Here is a 25153-nt window from a genome sequence, read left to right on the forward strand (position 1 = left end):
TGCAAGGTGGGTGTGTGTGCATGTGTGAAACTCAATCGGAAATCCGCTATTTATTTCAAACAGGTCTTCATTAATCTGTGATATGCTTCTTTCACCAGTATTAATCCAAACCAAATACTCTCCACTCTTTTAAGTGTGCAGGCGTTCGGGATAGCTCCGTTCTGGTGTGAATTTGGAGTAGTTTCAACTATGTTTTCGAATGAAGACAGATACTAAAGAAAAATGAAGGAATGGAGAGGAGGGGTAGAAGAAGAATAAAATAAGAAGCTGAAGAGTCAGAACGGAAGAGAAAGGGGGAAAGGAATACACAGGGGGCAATAATGAGAATATGAAAATGAATATAAATGAACAGGATATTTGGCGAGACAAAATAGATCAACAATAACATTGTCAATGAACTGCGGTAAATAATATTGTTATATTCCAATGTCCGAAAATACGATATTTGAACACAAATATTTATTTATGCACCACACGTGGCTTGCATTTACTTGCTAAATTTCTCCCGTGGGTTCAGTCCACAAGAACAAATAATGTTATGGTTATTTATCAGTTCTTAGTAAATGTCATTTCAACAATGAATAATATCAAGCGTTCAGAAATGATAATCTGCAAATGGTGGCGTAGTGGAGTCCAGTTAATGAGGATATGATATACTATTCATGCTCTGTTAAATGCAAGGGAGAAAAGCCACCGAGCGGGATTATTGGAGAGGTTTGTATCATCTTATTTCACATTCCTTCTTTATTTCTTTCTTTTTTCCTTTTTCTCTTTCTCTTTCCCGTCCCCTTTCTCACCCTATGAGACCAAACGAGTAATTGGCTATGAAAAGTAGATAAAATAGTGAATTAATGGGAAATAGACTAATTTGGTTTTAACGAGTGCTACAAGTGGAATTTGGTAAAACAGTAAATCATGAAATAGCGAGTGTCTCCTGTATGAATAAATAAGTGTTTTATAATTAGTGTGATCGGTTGGCCAAAACCTTCTTCAACACTATTCTTGGAAACCTTGAGACCAAACCGCCAGTCCGCCACAACATGCAAATTCATCGCTTGGTTCAGGAAAAGACATGAATTCTAAAGAAAATAGTCTTATTAAAACGTATGAGCAGGTTTTAGATATAATATTTCAAATATGAGGGCATTTGAAGAGCAATCCTTTTGTTCAGAGAACATTTTCTACGGTGATGTTCAAATATTATGCATTTCAGAAATAATCCGGAACCATCAAACAAAATAGCTGTTATTGATTTCATAAACTATCTAGTTTAACTTACTTTGCTTTACAACACATGATCATGAAAATGATAGGGTCAGTGTATATTATTATGAGGCAATACTAGTGGCTGAGAAATGAGGGGGATGTAATCACAACTTTTTTCGCGAACTTTTCTAACTTTTTTTAAAAACAAGATATTATAATTGGCGCGCGGTGCGGAATGTCATCATCGTTGTTGAAATGACGTTCAGGACGTCCTACTCAAAACTAGGAAATGGACGAGGAAATGTTGCAAAAACACAAATCGATACAACTACCAAATTGTTAGTCAAGGCACCCATTCATTGCCAGTAATGCAATCATCGTACGAGACTTTGTAACAAGCTGAAAGCGACACCGCGGAATATTCAACCCGAAGTACAAGCGTGGGCGCGAACTAAAATTGGATAATTTTAAATCAACCTCTAAAAATCCCATCGTTGTCTTAGTGTTGTCTGCGCCGCCCGGGCCGATCGAGGGCAGAGAGTTGAGTTCGGGTTCTCGGGAATACTTCAGCTTCAGTCGTTCGTCAGCTCAGAGAAACAACATCGCTGCAACTCCCACTTCTTTCGGGGTTTCTTTATACAGTGATCGAACAGTTGTCAAAGAAACAGAAGTCATGAATTGGAATTGTTTCAGTCTGTTGTGTTGGATCTTCCTGCAGCTATTGACTGAGTATTCGTTTGTTAAAAGCGAGGTAAGCTCAAGACTTTGATGTCCAAGATATTAATCATACATTTTATTATTTTCTCCAGGAATTTTTTTTATGTTATGGTATCTTTTTCAACAATCGAAACTTTAAAATTACGTTAATGCTTGACTTTGTTTAACATATTGTGTGTTTACTTACTTACTTACAAATATGTTTTCTTTTATAATCATAACGAACCGTAAAGTTTTATTTCACAGGAACGAGTCAAATTGATAAGTATTGAAGTATAGATATACCAAACATGTTTACCAATGATAAGCGAGAGAGAGAGAGGAGGGGGGAGGAAGAAAGAGGAGGGGGAGGGAAGGTGCTTATGAACAGTCAATATAATGATAATAATTTTGCATATTCAATTGACAATCATCTATCCTCTGAAGAAGAAATAGTTCAAAGTTCCTAGTTAATGTTAATAATATTGCGCCCAGTTTGCTGTAAAAGGGCTTAACAAGAAACAATTATTATTACCATCATGATTATTATAGACGTATACAGCTCTGCCATGTCAAAGTTCTTTTAGGTTTATTAAGATTGTAAATCGCAGCAACTGAATTTTATTCAAAATCCCTTGTCAAAACTAATTCTATCGAACTGTTATTGAAGAAACGCAATTTTGAATGCCTCGATTTTCGGCTCATAATATTTCAATCAAAATCGATTACCCCTAAGTGATTGGCTTTGCTGTTTACATGTTTATATGACGTCAGTAAAACCCGGTATAGTAATGCAACATATTGAAGAGTTGATGAAGTTTATCACGATGTCCCCTTTGATAAGACATCGCTTGTTATCATCTTGCGTGTATTTAGTTTCAATGACATTGGTCATACATGATCCGTTTTAAGTGAAGCAAATTTCTGTCGAAACTGAAATTTGTCTGATCCATCAGTTTGTGTACACCCATTAGTCTTCAAATAAAAGTGATTTAAGTGCGCATAATATTTTACCAGAGTCTGGGTCGTAATGTTTTTTCTGCCAGAGAATCTTGAAAATACATACATCATCATCATAGTTAAGAAATGGGTTAATACGGTCATTTCGTTTGAATTAATGTGCTGGAAGTGTAAGTAAGTTTGAAAAGTATTGTACAAATATCATAGCATGTGGACCATCATTACCAATCCGGAATAGTATTCGCAGAAGATGTCAATGATACTAATTAATAAGAAATTATGAATGATAATTATACTGTCTTCAAAATTAGGATCCGCCAGTCGCGGCAGATAACTATCAGAGATTGACTGTCCTACAATCATACTATTTTTTTTCTTCAAATGTACTGAGAACTTTGTTTATCACAACAATATTATATTCCCATTATAAATGGAATTAAATGGGAGAGGCTCAAGTTTTAGTTTTCAATAGCATTTATTCATAAAATAAAGACTTTCATTTCATATTCATATCGAACAAAATCAGATAATGCATTAGAAAGTCCAAACAAAGGTTCACTTTTCATAAAATTAACTGTGGTGTCAAGAAAGAAAGAAAAAAATCTCATTTTGATACGCTGATGTATGTTTGTGTATCAATAATATTGATCATTGTATATTTCATAATGCCGCAATTGCCTGCGTAACATAGCGTATATTATTGACAGACCCAATTGCATGGTGAAAACTCAAAAGTGCAATAACTATAATTATCATTGTATTGTTTAGACTCCCTCCTTTTGCAAAGTTCACTTGTTTGATCCAACATGCAGATATCCTACATCAAGATAAAAAAAAAATACACTCAAATTAATAACAGAACAAAAACTTTTCCAATTGTGTTGCCTTGGAAAACATGATTCCGCGGAAAGCCGAGACCGTTCATATTTACGAACTAATCAATTTTTACTCGCTGTTATCCGCCTTATCTCTGCGGATCGTGGTTGCTATGGTGATCCGAATCGACATCTAACCTTCGAGAAACATTGTAAATTTAGTCAGCCAAAACAAAACAAAATAAAAAGAGGAAATATTGGTTTGAATTATTGCTGCAAAATCCTTGAATATTATGTTGCAAATTCGATTAAGGATTTGAACATAATCTTAAGTCTTCAAAAATCGTTTACCCTGGATGTTTTTAAAGGAATAAGGGCTAATAATTTTCTGTGAAGATGGATAATTCATTAAAGAAGTTAAAGTACTAGAATATAATTTCTTTTTAATTATAAAAAATGACTTATGTATTTCAATCTTTTTATACAACGCTTCTTGATGTTAAAGGCAAGTCGATCAGGTAAAACTTTGCTTTCTTCGGGTTTTTTGCGAGAAAAAATATTGTCATTACAACGGTCTCGCATCATACAAAGTTAAAGCAGCAATTTCAAAATCATTCCTCAGTTAAAAAGTGTTAACCAGTGCAAAAGCGTGTGAATTTTGATCGTTGTAAATGTTTGAACCACTATACAGACGCACTTCGCGATGGCATATGCACTTATGACTATATTACTGCACGAATTCCGAATTTAAACCTTCAAAAGTTCTTTTTATCCCTTCGAATCTCTGCGTAATCTTATCTCAGAATGTCATTCATCGGATTGAAACAGATGGTTCAACTCCGTACGTGTCTCACGATCATTTGGCAAGCATTTAGGCAACATCAAAGTCAATTTGTTTTAGAAAGAGAAAAATAGACTGCCTTGTTTAGTTGTTTTACCGTTGTTTATTTCACATGCCGTGCATTGCACGGGAAAGTTATGATCTGTTTATTGATTTATTGATTTTAAGTTTTGTTAATGTCGAGTCAAGGTATAGACCAGTTTTGGAAACGCCCCCTCTCAAAAATGAAATGGAAGCTATTATTACAATTCATTTAAAAGACTGTTTTTTCTAATACGTGATGATACAAATTTTGCCAGGAAACCGCCTACTAGTTGATATATTTGGTAAATTATCATATCGATCCGGCCTGGATAGATATCGCGAATGCACTTCAACATTGAACATTTGGGCATATATTTCTGTGTTTTTTTTCTTTCGAATTTAGGTTGAAGTATTGCCATCTAAACCTCTGAAGGCAACATTTAAAAAATATTGAATGGATATTTAGCCCCGAAAACCCTTGAACCGCAATTTTACCACTACCGGTCTATATCTTTAAGCATTTAGAGCACATTATGAAAAGATATTAGGTTTGTTCAGTACAACTCTATCTTTTTCTTCATAATTGTTCAGAAAATTTATTGGGCAGGGATCAAACTTAATTTCCGATGAGCATACACTTTCGACACGAGCACATGTAGATCTACAAAACATTTACTCTATTACAATTGACCATTAAATTTTCTTATTTTCCTCAAATTTAATGCATATATCTTTATTAAGTATCATGTTACAAAGTACTATTTCATTCACCTGTTACAAATATTTGTTTTTAAATCTAAATTAATTACGAAAATGGCCTATTTCCAATGGGATCACTCATCTAATGCCCTTTCATGAAAAGTACTTCCTTTGATCCTACCGTATTCCATATAATTACTACATAATCTGATTCCTTTACTTTATCTTTGTTAGGGAATTGTATGTACTCGAGATATTGGAATGTGTGTGATTCTGTTTTTAATTCTTCTTCTTCTTCTTCAAAGATAAGAGCTTGTTAATTCGAATGTGGAAAATAGCTTTTCATTTTAAAACCGAACTTGATGATGACGATGATGATGATGATGATGATGATGATGATGAAGATTTAAACTGGAACAAGTAACCAATGCTTTGACATGGGAGGTCTAGCAGAATCTCACTTTCATTGTCTTTATAAATGGCTCACAGACACAACTCTGTTTCTATAATATTCATAATTGCGATTTGGTAGGAATATCCGGGTTTGAAAGTTATAGGAATAAGTTTACTAATGCCTAGAAAATATCGGAAATGCGATGAAACTAGGTCAATATAGATGAAGATAACTCCTTTGGGTGTACTCAAATCTCCTGTTTAAAGATAGACAAAAATATGATTTACAAGTTAGACGCAATTCCACCAAATTTTTATTTTTCGTTACTTCCGGGAAAAAAAGGGGAGACTGCCCTTTAGCCAGAAATATTCATGGATTAACGTAAGGCTTTAAAAATTGCAATGCAATTCATTCTCACGTATAAAGACAATCGCATGTACTTTCGAAAAATTAACCTAAGGCATATTCAATAGCCTTGTATGCTGTTTTGAAATGCGTGAACAATATTATGGGATATACATATAGGGTGTTCCGTTTTGATCGGACCTTATTTGGTTTTTCGAAAGTAATGTCCGTATTGAATATCCTCGATCTAAATCGAGTAACTGCATGTACTTAGATTATTATTATATTTATTAGACAAACACAAAAGGATTCATTTAATTTGTCTGCTGTTACTTGCTTTCAATCGTGTCATTGCTACTATTACTACTACTACTGCTACTACTACTACTTACTTACTATTGCTATACTGCTGCTACTGCTGCTGCTACTACTGCTACTATACGAATGCTGCTACTGCTACTACTACTATACTACTACTACTACTAATACTACTACTATTATTACTACTGAACGAAATAGTGAATACATTTATGGAGCGCTTAATACATGAGTTCCCAAACGCCTTTCACAACATGTGTCAAAAATAAAGTTAAATAAAAATGTAGTAATAGCATTACATATTACACAAGGAATTGGTCATCATGAATTTAAAAAACTCGTCAACTACATTTACAAAGTATGTTACAAGTAATATAAGACAAAATACCCGTCACACAACTTATAAATCATGGTTCGCACAGTATTGACCTTGTGCCTTCTAAAATCGTCTATCAATCCTCGCTTCCAAATTCAATTTTTGAAGAGGATGAATTATGATGAAACAAAAGAAGGAACGTTCTAATTGAATCAGCGTTATTCGACGACCTCCCAGGGAGAAGTACAATGAATTTTCGTCGAAGTCCGTCTGGACTATGGAAATAGTCTCCTTTTAAAGTATTATACAAATATACTTACATGAACTATCTACGCTTGAAGTAGAACTGCTGATTCTTCCCCTGCTGCTTTTCTAATCACATTGACCAGGGAACTGTTTGGTTACTATCAGCGTTAAACTTCTTGTTTTATTGAATGTAATACAATTTCTTCCAGACAAAAAAATAGTCTACGGCGTGGTGATATAGAAAGGGCTATACATTTTAGATATTCACAGTGGTTTTCTTATTTTATACAAAATGGACACTTATTCAATTTGAACGCAAAGTCTAATTGAAACATCAACTCAAAGACAATGCCTTAGATTGGTTTTTCGAAAGTTTTTACGATCGTTTGTTATTAGTTCGTCTTTTTAACAAATCACCTCAAAAGTAACATCTTGTTTATTTTTTTATTTTTTTTAACGCAGGAACTCGGTTTGTTCCGATCACTCATGGCCCTGAAATTCACCATTCTGTATTTGTTAATCCAATTTCTTAATTTTGGTTCCTGAAATTACTCATATCGTTAGAAAAGTGCCAACAGTTCACTCCAGAAACATCCTAATAATAGCATTTTTATGTCATTAAATTCCAATTGATATCAATTTCACATCCTGTTTGCTTTCCAGCTACGAGGATTACGAATTTGTCTTGGTTTTTATTTTGTGTTTTCCGCAAACAATATAAGAGCTTGTTGTTGCGTCTTTGAGAAAGGCAGAAACTGAGAACGGAAATAGCGCGCTTTCTGATTTAATCTCGATTTCGTTGAAAAACTGCAGTCGCAAGACACACATAATTATTTCACTTAGGTTTCTATTGATAGAAATATGTAAAGACAGTTTATCAGATTTATTGGAAATATTATTGGTTACATACATAATATATTATTTATGTATAAACTATTATGTTATCCCGTCATGTTACACAAAATAAAGTTTATTTTACATTTAATATAGTTCCGAAGTGACGCGAATATAATCTTTGTAATTTAATTTCAGTGCATTATAATTATAAGTAACATTGGCATGTCCATGGAAGTCTGTGTACTATGTTTAGACATTTTGACAGAGTGAAAGAAACATGCAGGCCTAAATGCCGTTTCAAAGTTTGATATCTTTAGAAAAAATAAACGTGTGAATGTTTAGAATTTCTTAACTAGTCCTAAAATCATATAATCATAATTATAGGACTAATACACACAATTTAAAAGGTGATCGTCTTCATATTATTGACATAATTATTACTTTCATTGGTGACTTTTTCATACGTACTCACCAAAGTTTATAATAGCTTATAATGGACACTAAATTCTCGTGAAAGTCACTTTCACTTTTATCATTATTTTGTAGGAATACGGTTAACATACCCTTGGCTCAGCATGGCAATAACAACTAAAATTTAATTACACGAAACAGGAAAACCTACTAACAATTCATTTATCATACTAATCGTGAGGCCAAGTAGCGTAGCTATAGGTGGACATAATGGGAGGGGGGGGGGCTTGTATCGCTACGCGAGGAAAGAGATAAAGGGAAAGGGAGAAGGGGGAAAGGATGAAAAAGGAGAGGCATGGGGTATCTCTAGCACCCTCCAACTAATCAAAAAGTGCATTTCATATTCCAGGTAAGACCGGTGGTGCCCCCCTATCAAATGATTCGTGTTCCTCATATCAATTCAGAGTAATTGAAAGTCTTTTTTGTTACTATTACCACTGGTTGAATCAATAGTTGTTTTGTCCATACTTTTTGAGCTAGTATAATGTTAATCACATCTTTGCTTTCGCCCCTTACAGATCCCAGCCTCATTGCTGTATGGACTGAAAGATGTACACACGATCGAGGATCTCATGAAAGTGGTATACATACGACCAAATCAAGGTATTTACCACCCCCTTTCACCCCCCTCTCTCTCTCTCTCTCTCTCTTTCTCTCTCTCTCTATTTCTCTCTCTCTTTCTCTCGCTCTATTTGCTGTCTCTCTGTCTCTCTATCTCTCCTTCATTATGATATCTCTTTGTCTTTCTTCTGTCCGTCTTTTCAATTTATATTATATTGCGTATCATTATGATATTTAATTTCACCTCTCTCCCCCTCTCTCACTCTCTCTCTCTCTTTCTCTCTCTCTCTGTCTGTCTGTCTGTTTATCTCTTTCTCTCTATTCCCCCCCCCCCCTCTCTCTCTCATGATTCTCCATGCCTTCTTTCCATTGTCTTGTTCTATGTGTCTTTTTCATTGCACTATTGTGATTTATGTGATTATTGGTGTATTATTATGATGTTTAATTCTCCATCTCTTTCACTATATTTCTCTAATCAATTTTACCTGATTCTCTTCCTTTTTCTCTCTTTCTCTTCCGTATTTTTTTCTCTCTCTCACTTTCAGCTCTTTGTGCATCTTTATGCTTTTTCAAAACAATTTTTCATTGAGTCATTATGTTATGGTAGTTTTCATTGGGATTTCAACCCAATTTTGTCACGTCTGTAGGCATAGAAAAAAAAATCTCCACTCGAATAACCCGTTTTGATACAAATTATTTCTGCAATATTCTTGTCTAAGAATAATAAAAGGAGATCAAATGACATATTTACAACCAATTATGTGAAAATCGTACGTATTTTGTTTATCATTCCCCCCCCTCCATCTTTCCTTACGCAAATACGTTATTTCATCTACATCAGCCAAGGGATTCACAGGAAGCTCATCGGTTGATAGACGAATACCTCCGAAAATGGTTCCGATCATCTCTCGGCAATCTTCGGAAGAGTCCGAAGAGGAAACTGATGGTGCAGCTACTACTGGAGCAAACAAACCGTCCGGTAAATTAATAACCCTAAGACAGTTAGGAGTGTATTAACATGTAGTCGCGTATCCAGAAATTTATGAGCGGGGGAAGGGGGAAGGGGGACCACAGATCGGGGAGGGGGCTGAACAAAGGGGCTGAATGTATACTGTACCATAAACCTAAAATATTGTATTGATTGCATTTTGAATGGAGAGAGGGGGGGGGGGGTGGGGGTGGTGGGGGGGGGGGTTCCTGGATTTGTCACCGATATGAGAACATGTAATAATTTACGCAATAATAACGGAGTATAATGATAGAAGCAGAAGGGTAATGCTTGTATATAGTCGCCTTTCGATATTGGATTGTATGATGAAGATCGTCTACGTTCAAGTGTTTCTTCATAACCAGCAGCAGGGAAGATGTACATAAACTAATAATTTCAAGAAAGCAATATTTCTTTTTTGTTGGTTATATAATAATAAAATGATTTATTTTCATATAAAATAGCGCTGCTGAGATTCCATGGAATGGATGGCCCAGCTAGTCTGCAAATGGCATCAAGTAAGTTACATTATACACTATATTATGTAACACGATAGCAAAATCTTTATTAAAAAAAAATCAATTTCGTGCAATTTTTAAACTTTTATTGTATTGCCTATAAAACAATGGAGACAAATTGTCAAAAATTACGTCATTATTACGTCATTTTCATGTTCGTAAATTTCAATAAGTGACGCACGGGGCTAATGAAATTTGCCTAGGGTTGATTTCTCGAAAGTCTTTACAATCATGTTATGTCATCGTTATTTTGTTTTGTCGTCAAACAAATATGAATAACAGACGACTTGAAAAATAATTTCGGAAGAATTTGATAGGGAGAGAGAGAGAAAGAGAGAAAGAGAGATAGAGAGAGAGAGAGAGAGAGAGAGAAAAAAAAGAGAGAGAGAGAGAGAAAGAGGGGAAGGGGTGCAGGAGTGAGCGAGTGGGGGTCGCGTTGGTACATTTTATACAAAATTTAATTTACTTAAACATATTTCGATTAATATATCATGGAAAAGAAAAGATTAATGAAGTTGAGATTGTTCAGAAAATCAAGAGTAAAACCATCACTCATAAACACAATAAAAAGAAGCAAATGCAATTTTTGGTCACATAATATACAAAAAGGATAATTAATCTAGGGAGAACTATATTAACAGAGAAGATTGAAGAAACGGGCCAGGGAAGGCTACGCCTTACGTATATTTGCAAAGACTGAAACAAAATGGGCAATCAAAAATGAAATCAGCAAGTCCAGCTTTTTAAGAACAGCAGATAACAGACAAAAATGGAGGGCCATGACCGCCGATGTCTGCAACAGACCTGGCACTTGATGATGATGATGATGATGATGATATCTGAAACCGAATTTTATTTGGCTACATCTTGGGGAAGAAAGAACAAACAGTTCATGACGTCACAATATAAAATAGGGTCACAGTCATGCAAACAGAATAAAGGAGATGATGCATGGTCTTGTCATAGTGACGTCATAGAGATGTTATAAGATAGGGAGCAGTGGAGGCAGATTTATAAATTTAAAAAAGAGATGCACACCAACAACAACAACCAAAAACCCCAAAAGGAGAAAAAAGATGGAGAGTGGGCAGAGACAGATAGAGAGCAAAATGAGTGGATGATTAATGACGCGACGATGCATTACAGAAAGAATATAGGCCTAAATAAAAACCGGAGACCTTTATATATCATTAATGATTCAAAGGGTGATAACATATATCTCGTTCATAATATTGATTATTTGACGCAGTTTTATTCTTTTGACCCCTCCCTTGAATCCCCAACCACAGTCTGTCTCATAATCTATTCATGCCAGTCTCGCACCATGCATGTCTAGTCATTGAATATCAAGATGTCGCAAGAAAGAGAAGAAAAAACAGCTAAGAGGGACACGGACAGATATAAATCATCTAAATATACCGTTCCATTGAGAGTTTGTTTTTGTTTTTGTTTTTATGTGTTGGGGGCACATTATTTGGGGATCGAATGCCGCGAGGTATACATTCACTAAGCCCATAACAGGAGTTCTTCATCCACTCTACTATAGTGGAATTCGACGGTGTTTAAGCCGAAGTTTATTTCCCATTTGAAGTTGGATTCGGGATTAGTGATAACATTTCCAACCACGTTTAGAAGATCCGCGAGAAGATAGTTGCCCGGATGCAGATTTTCTTCGAGTGTCAGGGGTGAGATTTGTCTCGGAGGTAATATTTCGGCAAGCAATATTGTCCAAAGATACCTGTCCAATGATATTTGTCCGGGAATATATAGATGTATGTCTGGGTGCAGTTGTCCTAAAGTTAGGGTTAATCGTCCGGATGGCAATTCTCTAGGGCGTAGTAGTGGTAGTACCCAGGGACAGTTGTCTGAGTCGGGGTGGATGTCCGGATAAATCTGTTCTAGAGACCTTTGTGTAGAGAATATTTTTAAGGCAAGCAATTGTCCGGGAGAGTACTTGTCTAAGGGGAAAGTTTGAACTAAGAGTTATATGAGCCGCTCAGTGGGGGTGCATTAATCGAATGACAAATAATTTGGCGCATGGGAGGGGAGGGGGTGGGGGAGATAAAGAGAACGTAAAAAAGGGGGGGGGGCGGTGAAGACCCCTTTCACATCGATCCAATCATTACACGACGCCCTTCTGCTCTCGAACTTTTATTAATACAGTATTAGTACGAGCATGGACTTCTTAATCAAGTGCCCCTCACATAACACCATTGCCCCGCCCCCTTCCGTGACTAGAGCCACGCTACGCAACAGGGTGTTGTTATCCTGGAGTAATAATCGTTCGGGTTGAAGTTGTCCAGAGGGTACATGTCCAGTTTCAGTCGAAATGCATGCGTGCCCCCCCCCCCTCCCTCCCTTAAAAAATTATATTAAAAAAAAAAATCGCGAAAACATAGTTATTTCTTCCCCCCCCCCCCCCTCCCTTCCACAGGGTTCTTTATTTTCAAAACAAATTCCATCATATACAGTATGCGAAAACATAGTTGATGTAAAAAGCAAGAGCAAAACCTCGAAGCCCTCAAGCACCTCGAAGCCCATTCCCAACAAAATGCTATTACACTACAACAAACAAACGATATTGCAAGCGCAATCTTTAATGGAAATATCAAATCAATGCATTAATTTCATTCAATTTGACCTATTATAATACTTTAGTAGCTGAAATGCCGAGGTGTGAGCCGCGATCGACACTCCTAGCCACATCCGAGGTCATTGACGAAGGACTAACTGAGAACGAGGTTGAGTACGCTATCTACTGGCCTCCATGTATCACAGTTAACCGGTGCGGAGGTTGCTGCTCCACTGAAATCTTGCAATGTGCTCCAAATAACACAAGAACAAGAGAAATGCAGGTATGACCAGGGGCGTTGTCTTGGGAGGGGGGGGGGGCGGGCGCCGGGGAGAGGAAGGGGGGGGGGATGTTAAACCAACTTTATCCAAAATGTTTAAACAAAAATAAGAGTTGTCACTCCTTGACTACGATTATTAACAGCAATCGCTTGAATGGCGGGGGAAGGGTCCAGTTTATGTTCATTATTTGAATTAAAATCAATACGATGGTTTACCATTTTGACATTTTTTTTTTAAGGGAATTCTTTCGGGTTTTTTTTAATTGTATTTTATATTGTTATTACCTTTTCATATTATTTATCTTTTTAAAGATTTTTTTGCGGAAAGATTGATATTTACTTGGACGTCCTTTACTAGAAAAATGTCCTTATCCCCTCTATCTAACTCTCTCTCACTCTCTCCAAAGCCACTTTCAATCTGTTAAGCCCCACTGCACTACTTATTAGCCACTTGCGCCCTGAATGCCTAATCGGTGCATGTTGGTCCCCCGTGATTAGCCTACCCATGATCCCCTTTTTCTTATGTTGATTGAGAGCTCATTTGATGAGATAACCACCTGTCAATGACCTTGCAGGGAGGTCTAATCCCCGGCCAAATTAGAACAAACGTGCTATAACATATTTTTAAAACAAAATAAAACAAATTGTAATAAAATTAATGTCTAGTGATTTTAATCATTTCTTCAATAGGTCTTACGCCTAACTGCTGATCAACAATCTACCCAAATTCAGCTGAGCGGACTTATTTCCATCTCTGTACGGGAAGACGAATCGTGTTCATGCGAATGTAGGATCAAGCCACAGGACTGCCATCCCACCAGAGAGGTACTACGCATGTTACCTTGTGTAAAACATCTTGCATTGTGAATCGTCTACAATATGAATACATATAGTAAATGTACTCAGTGACGATCGGGAAGAATAGGTCACACGGAAAAGAGATACAGTGAACGATGTTGGATTTTTAAACCAATTTAAGAATTAGTTGCAACCTTGTTCCTGATTGGTCAATCCGTTTTCCTGAAATGAATATTTGTGAATCCGATGGCTTAGAGACGGTATTCCGTCTATATAAATTCAGATCATTACTATTCATCTCACTAATTTCAACAAAATAATGAGACCATGAGAAAACATATCAAAAAACTTTACACTTTTAATTTTTTCATACGTTTTCCTCAGGCAATTTTTAATCATCTAACTCAAAATCATCAAGAAGTTTTTAAACCAGCATAATAGGAGAAAAAATAGTATATGATTACGCAATAGTTTAACAAATATAATTATAATGCTAAATATATTACTCATTGCGGATATAGTATCGAAAATAATATCTCTAATAATATCCCTTGTGACCATACCAGGGGCGTACGCAGGATTTTTTCAAGGGGGGGGGGGTTTTAAAATATTTTGCTCCCGAAAATTTGAAAATCGCGCCGGCCGAAAAGTCGCTCAGTGGGGGGGGGGGGGGGGGGGGGGGGGGTAAGCGGACACTTTTTTTTTTTTTGGAGGTCAAAAAAAATCGCAACGACTCAGCCAGCCGAAAAGTCGCTCAGTGGGGGGGGGGGGGGGGGGGGGGGGGGGGGGGGGGGGGGGGGGGGGGGGTAAGCGGACACTTTTTTTTTTTTTTTTTGGTCTCAAAATTTCAAAATTTGACATTTTTCTTCTTGGTGGGGGGGGGTAAGGTCACCTTATTTAGGTTAGCCGTGGGTATAATTTTTTTTTTTTTTTTTTTTTTTTTTTTAATAAATAAAAAAAAATAAAAAAAATAAAAAAACCAAAAGGGGGGGGGGGTTGAACCCCCAACCCCCCCCCCTGCGTACGCCCCTGGACCATACATTGCGAGACAAACGAATGTCACTAGCGATATTAATTTTCGATAAGATAATTATAGTTCAAACAGGTGTTCTTATTCTAATTTTTCTAATGGATTTGAAGGAAACGTTTTAAACAAAAATGATTGACTTTGCTTTTTGTTTGTGTGCGTTAACAGATTCATAGAAACTGTCAGTGTGAATGCGCTGCAGAGTATGAGTGCCCTGACGGAATGGTATGGGATGCTATACGATGTAACTGCGTCTGTAACATGCCAATACATGAAAGGTAAGTTTTTCTTTGTAATGATTAGGATTATGTTATGTCTATGTTTTTGAAAAGAGGTAACGGCCCAAGCGACATGTTAATATAAAACAATTCAAGTTCAAATCATTCAAATCAAATCATTTATTTCCAAATTCCAACATCAATTAAAAACAATGTGTAAAAACAGTCAATAGGCAATAAAAACATTATAAAACTATGACATTTGAATCAAACGATTAAGAAGAAAACAAAACAAAAGAACTATAGCGATCAAAGAGAAACAAGGTACAGGCTACATTAAAGACATAAGTGGATAATTGGAAAATGGTGAACACAAGTTGGAGAAACAAATATTAAATATCAATCAAATACGATTAGACTTTTGCATTTACAATGCGTATACCGTACCCCTCCCTCTCCCAAGCTTCCCACCCATTCTCTCTCCCTCCGGCTCTACCTCTCCCTCTCTCTCTCTTCCTCTCTCTCTCCCCCTCTCTCTCTTCCTCTCTCTCTCTCCCTCTCTCTCACTCCCTACCCATTCTGTCTCCCCCTCTCTCATTCCCCATCCCTTCTTTCTCTCCCTCTCTCTTCCCCGAAATCAAAATGAATATCGCAAATTGTGCTAATTATTTTAATTTCATTTCATGTTCTACAGGACGTGTAGAAGAAGAAAGCATTATTTCAATGAGGATATCTGTGGATGCCAATGTTTAGAAAGACTCGAAGCAGGCTGCCGATCTCCATATGTATTTAATCCACAAACTTGCAAGTAAGTGTATTAGATTTTATTTTATTTTATTTTATTTTATTTATTTAAAGGGGCCAGATAATAGCACATGTGCTAGTCGAGCATAACCCCTTAAACAGCAAAGTATTTCGGTACCAATCAGTTAAAAAAACGTAACAAAACAAAAATAATATATGTATTACATGTACTACAATCGATACTTTACTAAATAAAAATACTTAACAATGTCTAACAATATACAAACTGATAATGTAAAATATAATTTTTGTACATATTATTATGCTATTTAACTTGATATTCATTCACGATTTGTTTAACATATAATATAGTCATCATGAGTCGATCTCTATCTTTTTGTTAAATAAAAGATCCCAAGTGATTAAGCATAATATGATTATTATTGATGTCAGGTATTGAAACACCAGTGCTCGCTCATCCGGGTAAATTTCATAAACCATGGTCATGTTGTTTGAAGAAAAAAAATATACGGTCATGGTTACTTTGGCGCAAAGCAGTCGATTTTTTTCTGGGCAGCGCAACACCCTACATAATTATAGAGAATGATATATCTTTGAAGATTTAAATACTGTATCTAAAATACTGAAATATGAACGGAATAAAAAAAGTTCATTGTCCAAAAGAAATGACTAGTTTTATATTTGATTTGAACTGGTTTAACGAATATTGATATAAGGTTTCTTTAGAGCCTATGTTGCATTTGACTATATACGCTACGCACTTAATAACGCGTTTCTTCATTATACTGTTCAAGATATTAATAACTCTTTTATGGGAAGCGTCTTAAGCTAATTTACTTTATTTCTCTATCTTTTAATCAACAACGATGCATTTATTTTCCTGACATAATTTAGCGGATATTATCAGTATTCTATATATCTCTACTAGTGTACTCAAATTATTAATGACTATTATTTTATGTATCTTTTTCTTCTCCAGATGCCAGTCCAGATCGAGATCAAGAAGACAGCCATTTTCACCATCATCATCATCATCATCGTATCCATGATCTATAAGCATCACAAAAGACATTTCAGCAATGATTTGAAATCGAAAGGAGTCGCCGGTCCTGGAGTTTAAAAAAAAGAGGGGCCCCTGCACGTCAACCGGATCGATAACAAGGATGAATCGGACATTATTTTGTGTCCCAAACTCGTATGCGTTTTCAGATCGCCACTAGTTTCATCATTTTCATGGCAAAAACACTTCGTAAACTTGAAGAACATATTCCGTAGGCATATATGAATACCAACTAACTCAATTTCATTCGTCAAGTATTTTGTACTATGGTCTAAAAGTAGGATTGTACACCAAGCATTAGTTGTTGCTGATATACAGCTTCAGTGATATGATACGCTGTTCACCAATAGGATATGCCAAAAATAGGATGAATTTGTTCAGCGTGCAGAAAATGTCAAAACTGAAATGTGAATTATTTATAACTAAATATTCAGTCGTCATGATCATAGTGAATGTGGTACTAGTAGGAAATAATATATTGTACTATATTGTGTAAATTTTATCATGATTATTTCGTTTTTGTAGAAATATATACCTCTGTATCATGTGTATTATATTTAACATCGACGTTACTTTCTTTAATGAATGAAATATGATAATAGTCTAGAGTGTCATTTTATTTCAAATACCCTACAAGATTTTGTATCTATAATGTCTTATTATGTCTATATAACTACACTTTATTTGACTAAGAATCCAGCTTCTATCACGGTCACTGTATATATTTGTACGATGTTGATTATTATGCTGTTGGTCAGAATAACATAATAATTATTGCTTTTAACATGTTTAACAAGTATAGGAGACGTGATGGTTCAGTGGTAGAGCAATGGTGATAATGGAGATAAGAAGACTTAACGCCGTCGGTCCCCTGGTTGCTAACCTACAAGCATACACATGCCTAATGATAAATCCCATAGTTACTTTTGATGTAATTGCCCTTTGATAAGTACCCTTTTGTGCCTATATTTCCCACTGTCGCTTACAAATGATGCCCCTTTGATATCATCTAAAAAGCAACTTTATGTAATAACAGGAACCCTTTTTCTACCACTATGATGGAAGACGGTATAGAGCCGGGAGGGGCAGGGGACAAAATGCCCAACATTTCATAAGAACGGACTTTTTTAAAGAAATACAACAGTGCTCGTTTTTAAAGCTATTAAACGTCTTTCTCTAGGTTAAGGTAATCAACTGCTCTTCGTTCAAGAATAAATTATAAAGATTCAGACTAATGTATGAGTTTTCAAACTCAAGGCAGCTGCGTTTACATGATCATAATTTATGTCACTCACGACAAAAAGAAAAACTTGAAGAACATCCCTCATAATGTATCAATTACAATTTAGGGTATTATGTAACAATGTCTCAAAATTGTACATTTTCGCTTTGAGGTTACTCTTTGTAGATGGCCCTTTTTTCAGAAAGCTCCCTTTTTGTTGGTGCCATTAATTTGAAGGTGCTCCACCTACCACGCCCTGATAAAATTGAATAAGAGAAAAAGCTGAAAAGATTATCATATGTCATATGTGTAATAACAGTGCTACAAAATGTGATGTTAAAAACTTCTTCGATTCAAGGATATCATTTTCATTTAACTTCCACTTGCTAATTTATTTGTATTATATTTATTGTAAACACATATGTATTCTGTAAATTACAATCAAATTTACCTGTAAATTCTGCTAACAATATTATGGATGTGTGTTTTGAAGACAACAAAAATAACAATAAAAAAGTCATATAAAATACTTATTGATTTTAGTATATTTTGTACATAGGCCTAATGATGTGTATGGCTATTTTACTGTTATAATGTAGGATATAATTTCATAGGAGTTGTCTCCACAATTCACAGTTTGAATAATTGAGGGGGCAGTGCTTTTACGGGAGGGGGGAGGGTCGGCACCAGTCTTTTGCTGTTGATGAAGTACGGGAATAAGGCCCCCCAAAAAGGCCATCATGTAAAGGAAGGGTGTCTGTCGTCTCATTTTTCTTTTCACGTTTCCACCGGTCCCTCTCTTTCATTCATCTCTCTCTCTCTCTCTCCCTGCTCTCTCTCTCTCTCTCTCTTAATATGATAATAGTGATGATGACAATAATGATAATAATAATATTTATTTATAATAATGATAATGATAAAGATAATGATGATAATGACGAAAATAATAAAAGTCATAATAATAATGATGATAGTAATGATGATAATAATGACAATAATGATGATGATAATAATAATAATCAAAATAATAATCTGGATTTATATAGCGCTCAATATGAAATACCGTCTTTAAGATATTATTACATATTCTCTCCTTTTCCCAAACAACTTGGGGAGGGGGTAGCCTACAAACTCACTTGCCCCGACCCCATCCCCCATCATCCCCGGTCAGAATGAATTCAGAATTCAGAAAGATTTTCTTCAGCAAGGCGTCAGACATACGTAGAAATGTCGTAGTGGAGTGGTTTAATCACTTGACTTGAAATGCAAAGGTCATGGGTTCGATCCCGATACGGCACTAATGTCCTTTGGTAATACATTAATCTACATTTGCGACTCCATACTCAGGAGAGAAATGGGTACCTGGTAGGATGACAAAAACCTTTGTGCCGCCTTTGTGTTAGTGATTGTCATATGCCATCTCGGTAACTATAATGGTAGGGGAGTGGAGTGGAGATGTTGCACATTGTACGTGAATGAATCCGATAACCACAATATCTGCAAAGCGCCTTAAACAGTAGGCCTATTTCGTATTTAACTCTGCATAAATCCAGATTATTATTTTTATTATTATACTGCGCTTTCATCGAAAATATTGCAGCGCCAGCTGAAAACCCAAGTACAGTTAAGTCATTTATATATTTGATCACTCTCTCCAAGATTGTTTTTGTCAGGTAAATTCATTCATTTTTTTCCTTCAAATTAACGGTGTATTTCATGACTTCAGGTCTTAGGAGCCAGCATTCGCTTCAAATATCAAGAATCCAAGTTAATGCTCAATCAAAATTACCGTTACAATGAAATTCAGTTATTTTTTTAAAATATACTGATTGTTATGTCACGTTCATCATGGAGTGAAAGCAGCTCAGACAATTCCAATACAATTTCGTATTGCCTATGAGAATCTTGTCCGGATTATGCCCAAACATTTCACCTGGTGAAACACAAGAATATTTAAAATTTATGATTTTTTACTTTTTTAAAGGTCTTCGCGATTGTGTATGTGAATTAATTCAGAGATATAGTATTGAATAAATTTATTTGTGATTTCAAAAGTCCCGAATATTTTTTAACTTATGTGTATTGATATAGCCTACAACCTCCGTCAAACAACTTGTAGATAAATAAGTTGTAAAGTTGAGATCTCCATCAAATCGAAGCGACTCCATTCGTCCAGGGCGTTGTTGTTCTATGAAGGACCGGTAGAACACGGACCTATAGTCATAAAGAGTTAAACAGTTATGGGGGGGGGGGGGGCCGAATTATGAAAATCGCTCCGACCAATATTTCGCTCGGTGGGGGGGGGGGGGGGGTAGTGAGCACTACATTTTGTTTTTTATTTTGCCCCCCCCCCCCCCCCCCCCCCCAAATTTGAACAAAGTGCTGACCAACATTTCGGGGGGGGGGGTAGAAAGCACAAAGCACAAAATTCATTTTGCCCCTGTCATTATTTTTTTTTGCCAGCCCAAGGGGGGAGTTAAACCCTCTAAACACCTCCCCCCCCCCCCCCAGATCCGCCCCTGACACAACCCAGTGCCATTGATTAGGAGAGTTGGCCAAACTGGCTCTGAGACAACCCAATACGGCACTGAGACAAAGAGATTCGATCATACACAGTAGTATGCACTGAGAATCTTCTTGCGCCATCTACGACAAGACCGGTAAGAAGGGGATTTCCCGTTGATGTTGTTGTGTTGTTGTGTTGTTGTCATCGGCCATATTCATCGGGCGATCAACTTGTGAATTTCCATTCGCAGCTTATTATAATATAGTGTACGTCGTGTCAGCTTGTCAGGATCAGGTAAAGTTCAATATCTTGATGCTCTTTCTTCTTGACTTGAAATACACATGCATGCCATGATTACTTTTCGATCTTTTCACGTAGATCTAGATCTATTTCAGATTTACATAAATTAACTCGTGGACCGTATACAAACAGCAATCTACCTTTCTTCGGTTATTTCATTTTATAAAGCAGCGCAACGTGGTCATGCCCCTTCAGTTTTCAGGTCATATCCACAGCCCTGTATCTGTTGATAGCTAAGCCAAACTAAGATGAGCTGCTTCAAAGTTTACATCACTTAACATGTTGTTAAATTTACTTCTGCATTTTGAAATGTATTTTGATGTGAAATGCATGGTGATACACAGGTTATCCATTCACCACTAGTACCGTAGTAGTACTTATTATATTAGTACTAGTAGTATCCTGGGAAAGTGGGTAGATAATATAATACTCGGACAATTTTTGGGTGGACGTGGGCCAGGCTCCATATGTACAAATATCGACATACAGTCTCAGCCACACACACACGTACACACATACACAGGGCTGTCAACTTTGGGGAACTGCTTTGTGGTAGATTGCATGCATTTTTTTAATTTTTTTTTTGGGGGGGGGGGGGGGGGGTTTAAATTTTTTTTTATTTAAAATGCTCACTACAGTACCCCCCCCCCCCCCAGGGCAAAAACAAGATTGCATTGTTGGTTCATTTTACACATTTGGCGGGATTTTTTTTTATAAACCGAGAGATTGCAGGAGGTTGCGGGAGAGCGGGAGGAAGGGCGTGGTGGCGGGATTCTCCCGCTACGAGTTGGTGGGACGGCGGGAGAATGAGCGTGGTGGCGTGAGACTCCCTCCAAATGGCCCTGCATACACCCGTACACACACCTGCACACTGATAAATCAGTTTGTGGTTGTTCTCCTAAACTGTTGATGCATACACATCCAAAGATTGAAAGAAAACTTTGTCACATTCAAGAGGCCACTTTAATAGTTTTCTACTAGCCATTGCTGGCTACGTCACATGACTTGATCACTTGTTGATCTATGTCAGTGATCATCATGCTTTCATTTTTTTTTATTGTATGTGCAGGTGAGAATAACCTGGTAAATGACAAAATGGATCTCGATCCGTACTCTGTGGCTTTTGGTGAATGCCTTAGTGAGTTGGGGTCAAATTTCATGCAAAGTGAGTATCTTTATTTTATTGAAAAATCTTGAACCTTTCATTCACACACTCATAATTCTAAATTAGGATGGAAAATTACTGGGAACATGAATGTACAGTAAAAGCAGTGCGAATGAATGAGTTGCTACAAACCCTTTCCTAAGAGAGTCTATGCTAGATACTAGGGACTTTTAGATTAAGTGGACGAGAACACGACGAACGCGTACTGATCATGCGAGTCAACGTACTCAACTGCCCATGTTGACTACAATAGACCATTTACGTAATGTAACCAAATTTAATGCACTAGTCTTTGTGAAGTGCCTCAATACAAATTATTTCATTCACCTGATAAGAATAATTGTAATTAAATAGTTAGAATGCAAACTGCATATATCAAGTGTTGCTTGGTAGGTCAAGCCATAATGTTTGTCCAACCTGGCAACAACTAATGTATGCAGTTTGGAATATGTCTTTTAAAATACTATTATTCTTACCAGGTGAATGAAATAATTTGTATTGAGGCACTTCACAAAGACTTATGCTTTAAATTTAGTTACATGACGAAAATGGCCTATTAGAAATCTTTTATATAGCACAAAATATACAGTTCCTCATTCTACCCTCAACAATTGCTGTGGTAGACAAAAGAACATCCCTTCACTGCTATAATGTAAAAATGTGTAGAACAGGTGAATATCCATGTGACACCTGTTCTACACATTTTTTACATAATAGCGGGAAAGAGATGTTCCTTTGTCTATCTGAGGAACTGTATATTTTATGCGCACGCGGCATATACTAGTACCGTACTAGATTTAGGAAAATCAAGGTTGACGCATTCTCGATCGCCGACTGAGACGACGTGACGCATGCGCAGTGCCTTAAAATGACGTCACACGTTGCAGTCAAAGTTATCGACGTGCAAATCTAAAAGTCCCTACTGGTAGACCCTGCAATGACTCCTGTGTAATTTTCCCCTACCCTCGACTCCCATATACATCAATTAGGAGTCAGCCCAAGATCAGGTTGAATTGGTCAAAGAAATCAGGATAAATTGAAAATAAAATAGCTCAAAGTTTAACAGAGAGCTGGTAGTTTTAAGGTATTAACTCATGCACAATTCCAAACATAGCTATAGTTAGTTTAGTTATGAAAGAAGGCGTAATCAATTTACAGCATGTCCTTTACAAGAAATAATTTCTCAATGAATGATTTTTGTTTTTGTTAAACTACATTTTTTTTTACTTGTTTATTTTTTCAACCCTGAAAACTACTTGATTTATTAATTGCTTTATTTTTAATACCCATGTGCAAAAAAGCAAGTTTGTGCTTGTGAGTAAGCTCCAGGGGACGAACCGGTTTAAGTTCTATCCGAGGGACTGGGATATCTGAGTATCTTTATCATGAGCACTAGTGTCTTCCTGGACATGAGTACCCAATTTCTAGGGCCATCAGTTACCCATTGAGTCATGCTGTCAGGAATGCTGTTTTGGACATCCAAATTTTCCTAAAACCTGGCTTATGGTATTGTTCCTGCTCAATCACTTTCCATTTCCGAGGTATATTTAAAAAGCTTAATTTTCATAGTTTCAAATAGTTTATTGGGTCCTATTTAAGTGCATTAGCTTTTTATACCAGATTTTCCTGAGTTTGATAAAAGTTATCCAACCCTACCTTATTTGGAAAGGACCAGCTTGAGGGAATAATGATATAGTCATCTGTCTAAAATATAGTTTATTGTTTAATCCTGTGGCTTTATTAGTTAAAACCTGGCATTTTGTTCCGACATTATCACTTTCTTTTTCTGAGGTTTATACTTTATCACTTTCCTTTTCTGAGGTTTATACAGATGCATGTATACATACATGCCAACTGTTCAGATTAAAGAGGAACATTCCTCTTTTGGGAGAAGATAATTATCATTTTAATGCAGGGGTTCCTCTTCCTGTACAAATTTGTCTGTAGTATTGAATAGGAGAGTTAGGATTGTTCCTCTTTTTTTTGAAAATAGCATAATTTGTACAGATTTCTGATTTTCAAATGTTGGCATGTATGTGTATAGTATAAATCTCCCCTTTGATCTCCCTCTCCCTCTCTCTTTATGTTTCTATGTCTCTTTGTCTTTTGTTTGCCCTTTGCTTTTACTGCATAGTAAGCAACCTATATTGCTTGCTTGTTTTTTTGTTTTTTTACCATATGATACATGTATAATGTAACCATGAGAAAAATTGATTTTAAATTATACAAAAAATGCACCTACTGCATGAGATATCCATAACATGATGATTAATTAATGATGCCAATTAAAATACTGTCATTTTATGCCTATTTGATTCATAATATGTTTACAAAGAGTTTGAATGAATAGTTGTTTAATACTGTGTGAAAGTTCAAACAAGTACATAATAATATCCTCCTGTACCTCCTTTTGTCTTTTTAACCCTTCGAATGTAGAGTACTGGGCTCATATAAATACATGGTAAGTGATTATGGAGTTCATTGCGTTCTTATGAAATAACTCTTTTTTCCCCATTTTTTTATAAAAGCTCAAAATGTTATATTTGTAGATACAATGTATATCTGTATGATATGTATTTCTTGAAGATATATTTTAGCATTTGATTTCTACGAAATATACCAGTAATGTCATCAACAACTCCAAATCGTTTTAGGTAAGTGATTATGGAGTTCAATGCGTTCTTATGAAATAACTCTTTTTTTCCCCATTCTTTTTATAAAAGCTCAAAAAGTTATATTTGCAGATACAATGTATATCTGTATGATATGTATTTCTTGAAGATATATTTTAGCATTTGATTTCTACGAAATATACCAGTAATGTCATCAACAACTCCAAATCGTTTTAGATTTTGTAACGATCTAACACCCTTGTATGTGCTTTGATAACAATATAAATGGGTAAAGGGTGGGGGAGGACTGTGGACTTTCCTGAGCTCAAGTATGCAACAATGGTTTCTGTTTTTGTATAAACACATTGATCTTCTAATAAATGCATAATCCCA

The 25153-nt window shown here is 36.1% G+C and overlaps 1 protein-coding gene and 1 long non-coding RNA gene across 2 annotated transcripts; both read left to right on the forward strand.

Annotated features, from left to right (window-relative positions):
- Nucleotides 1-1404: 1404 nt before the first annotated feature.
- Nucleotides 1405-16944, forward strand: LOC115922368 (vascular endothelial growth factor A-like). Its single transcript, XM_030981296.1, has 9 exons — nucleotides 1405-1957; nucleotides 8687-8771; nucleotides 9571-9708; nucleotides 10182-10235; nucleotides 12894-13090; nucleotides 13778-13912; nucleotides 15081-15190; nucleotides 15825-15938; nucleotides 16875-16944. The coding sequence occupies exons 1-9, from the start codon at nucleotides 1880-1882 to the stop codon at nucleotides 16942-16944; spliced, it is 981 nt and encodes a 326-aa protein (XP_030837156.1). The 5' UTR covers nucleotides 1405-1879.
- Nucleotides 16945-20799: 3855 nt separating this feature from the next.
- Nucleotides 20800-24602, forward strand: LOC115922251. The gene is made up of 3 exons (XR_004063381.1): nucleotides 20800-20977; nucleotides 22053-22148; nucleotides 24585-24602. It is a non-coding gene; the product is annotated as an uncharacterized LOC115922251 (long non-coding RNA).
- Nucleotides 24603-25153: the final 551 nt, after the last annotated feature.

This window comes from Strongylocentrotus purpuratus, unplaced genomic scaffold (assembly GCF_000002235.5).
Source record: "Strongylocentrotus purpuratus isolate Spur 01 unplaced genomic scaffold, Spur_5.0 spur5_scaffold_11, whole genome shotgun sequence".
Taxonomy (NCBI): domain Eukaryota; kingdom Metazoa; phylum Echinodermata; class Echinoidea; order Camarodonta; family Strongylocentrotidae; genus Strongylocentrotus; species Strongylocentrotus purpuratus.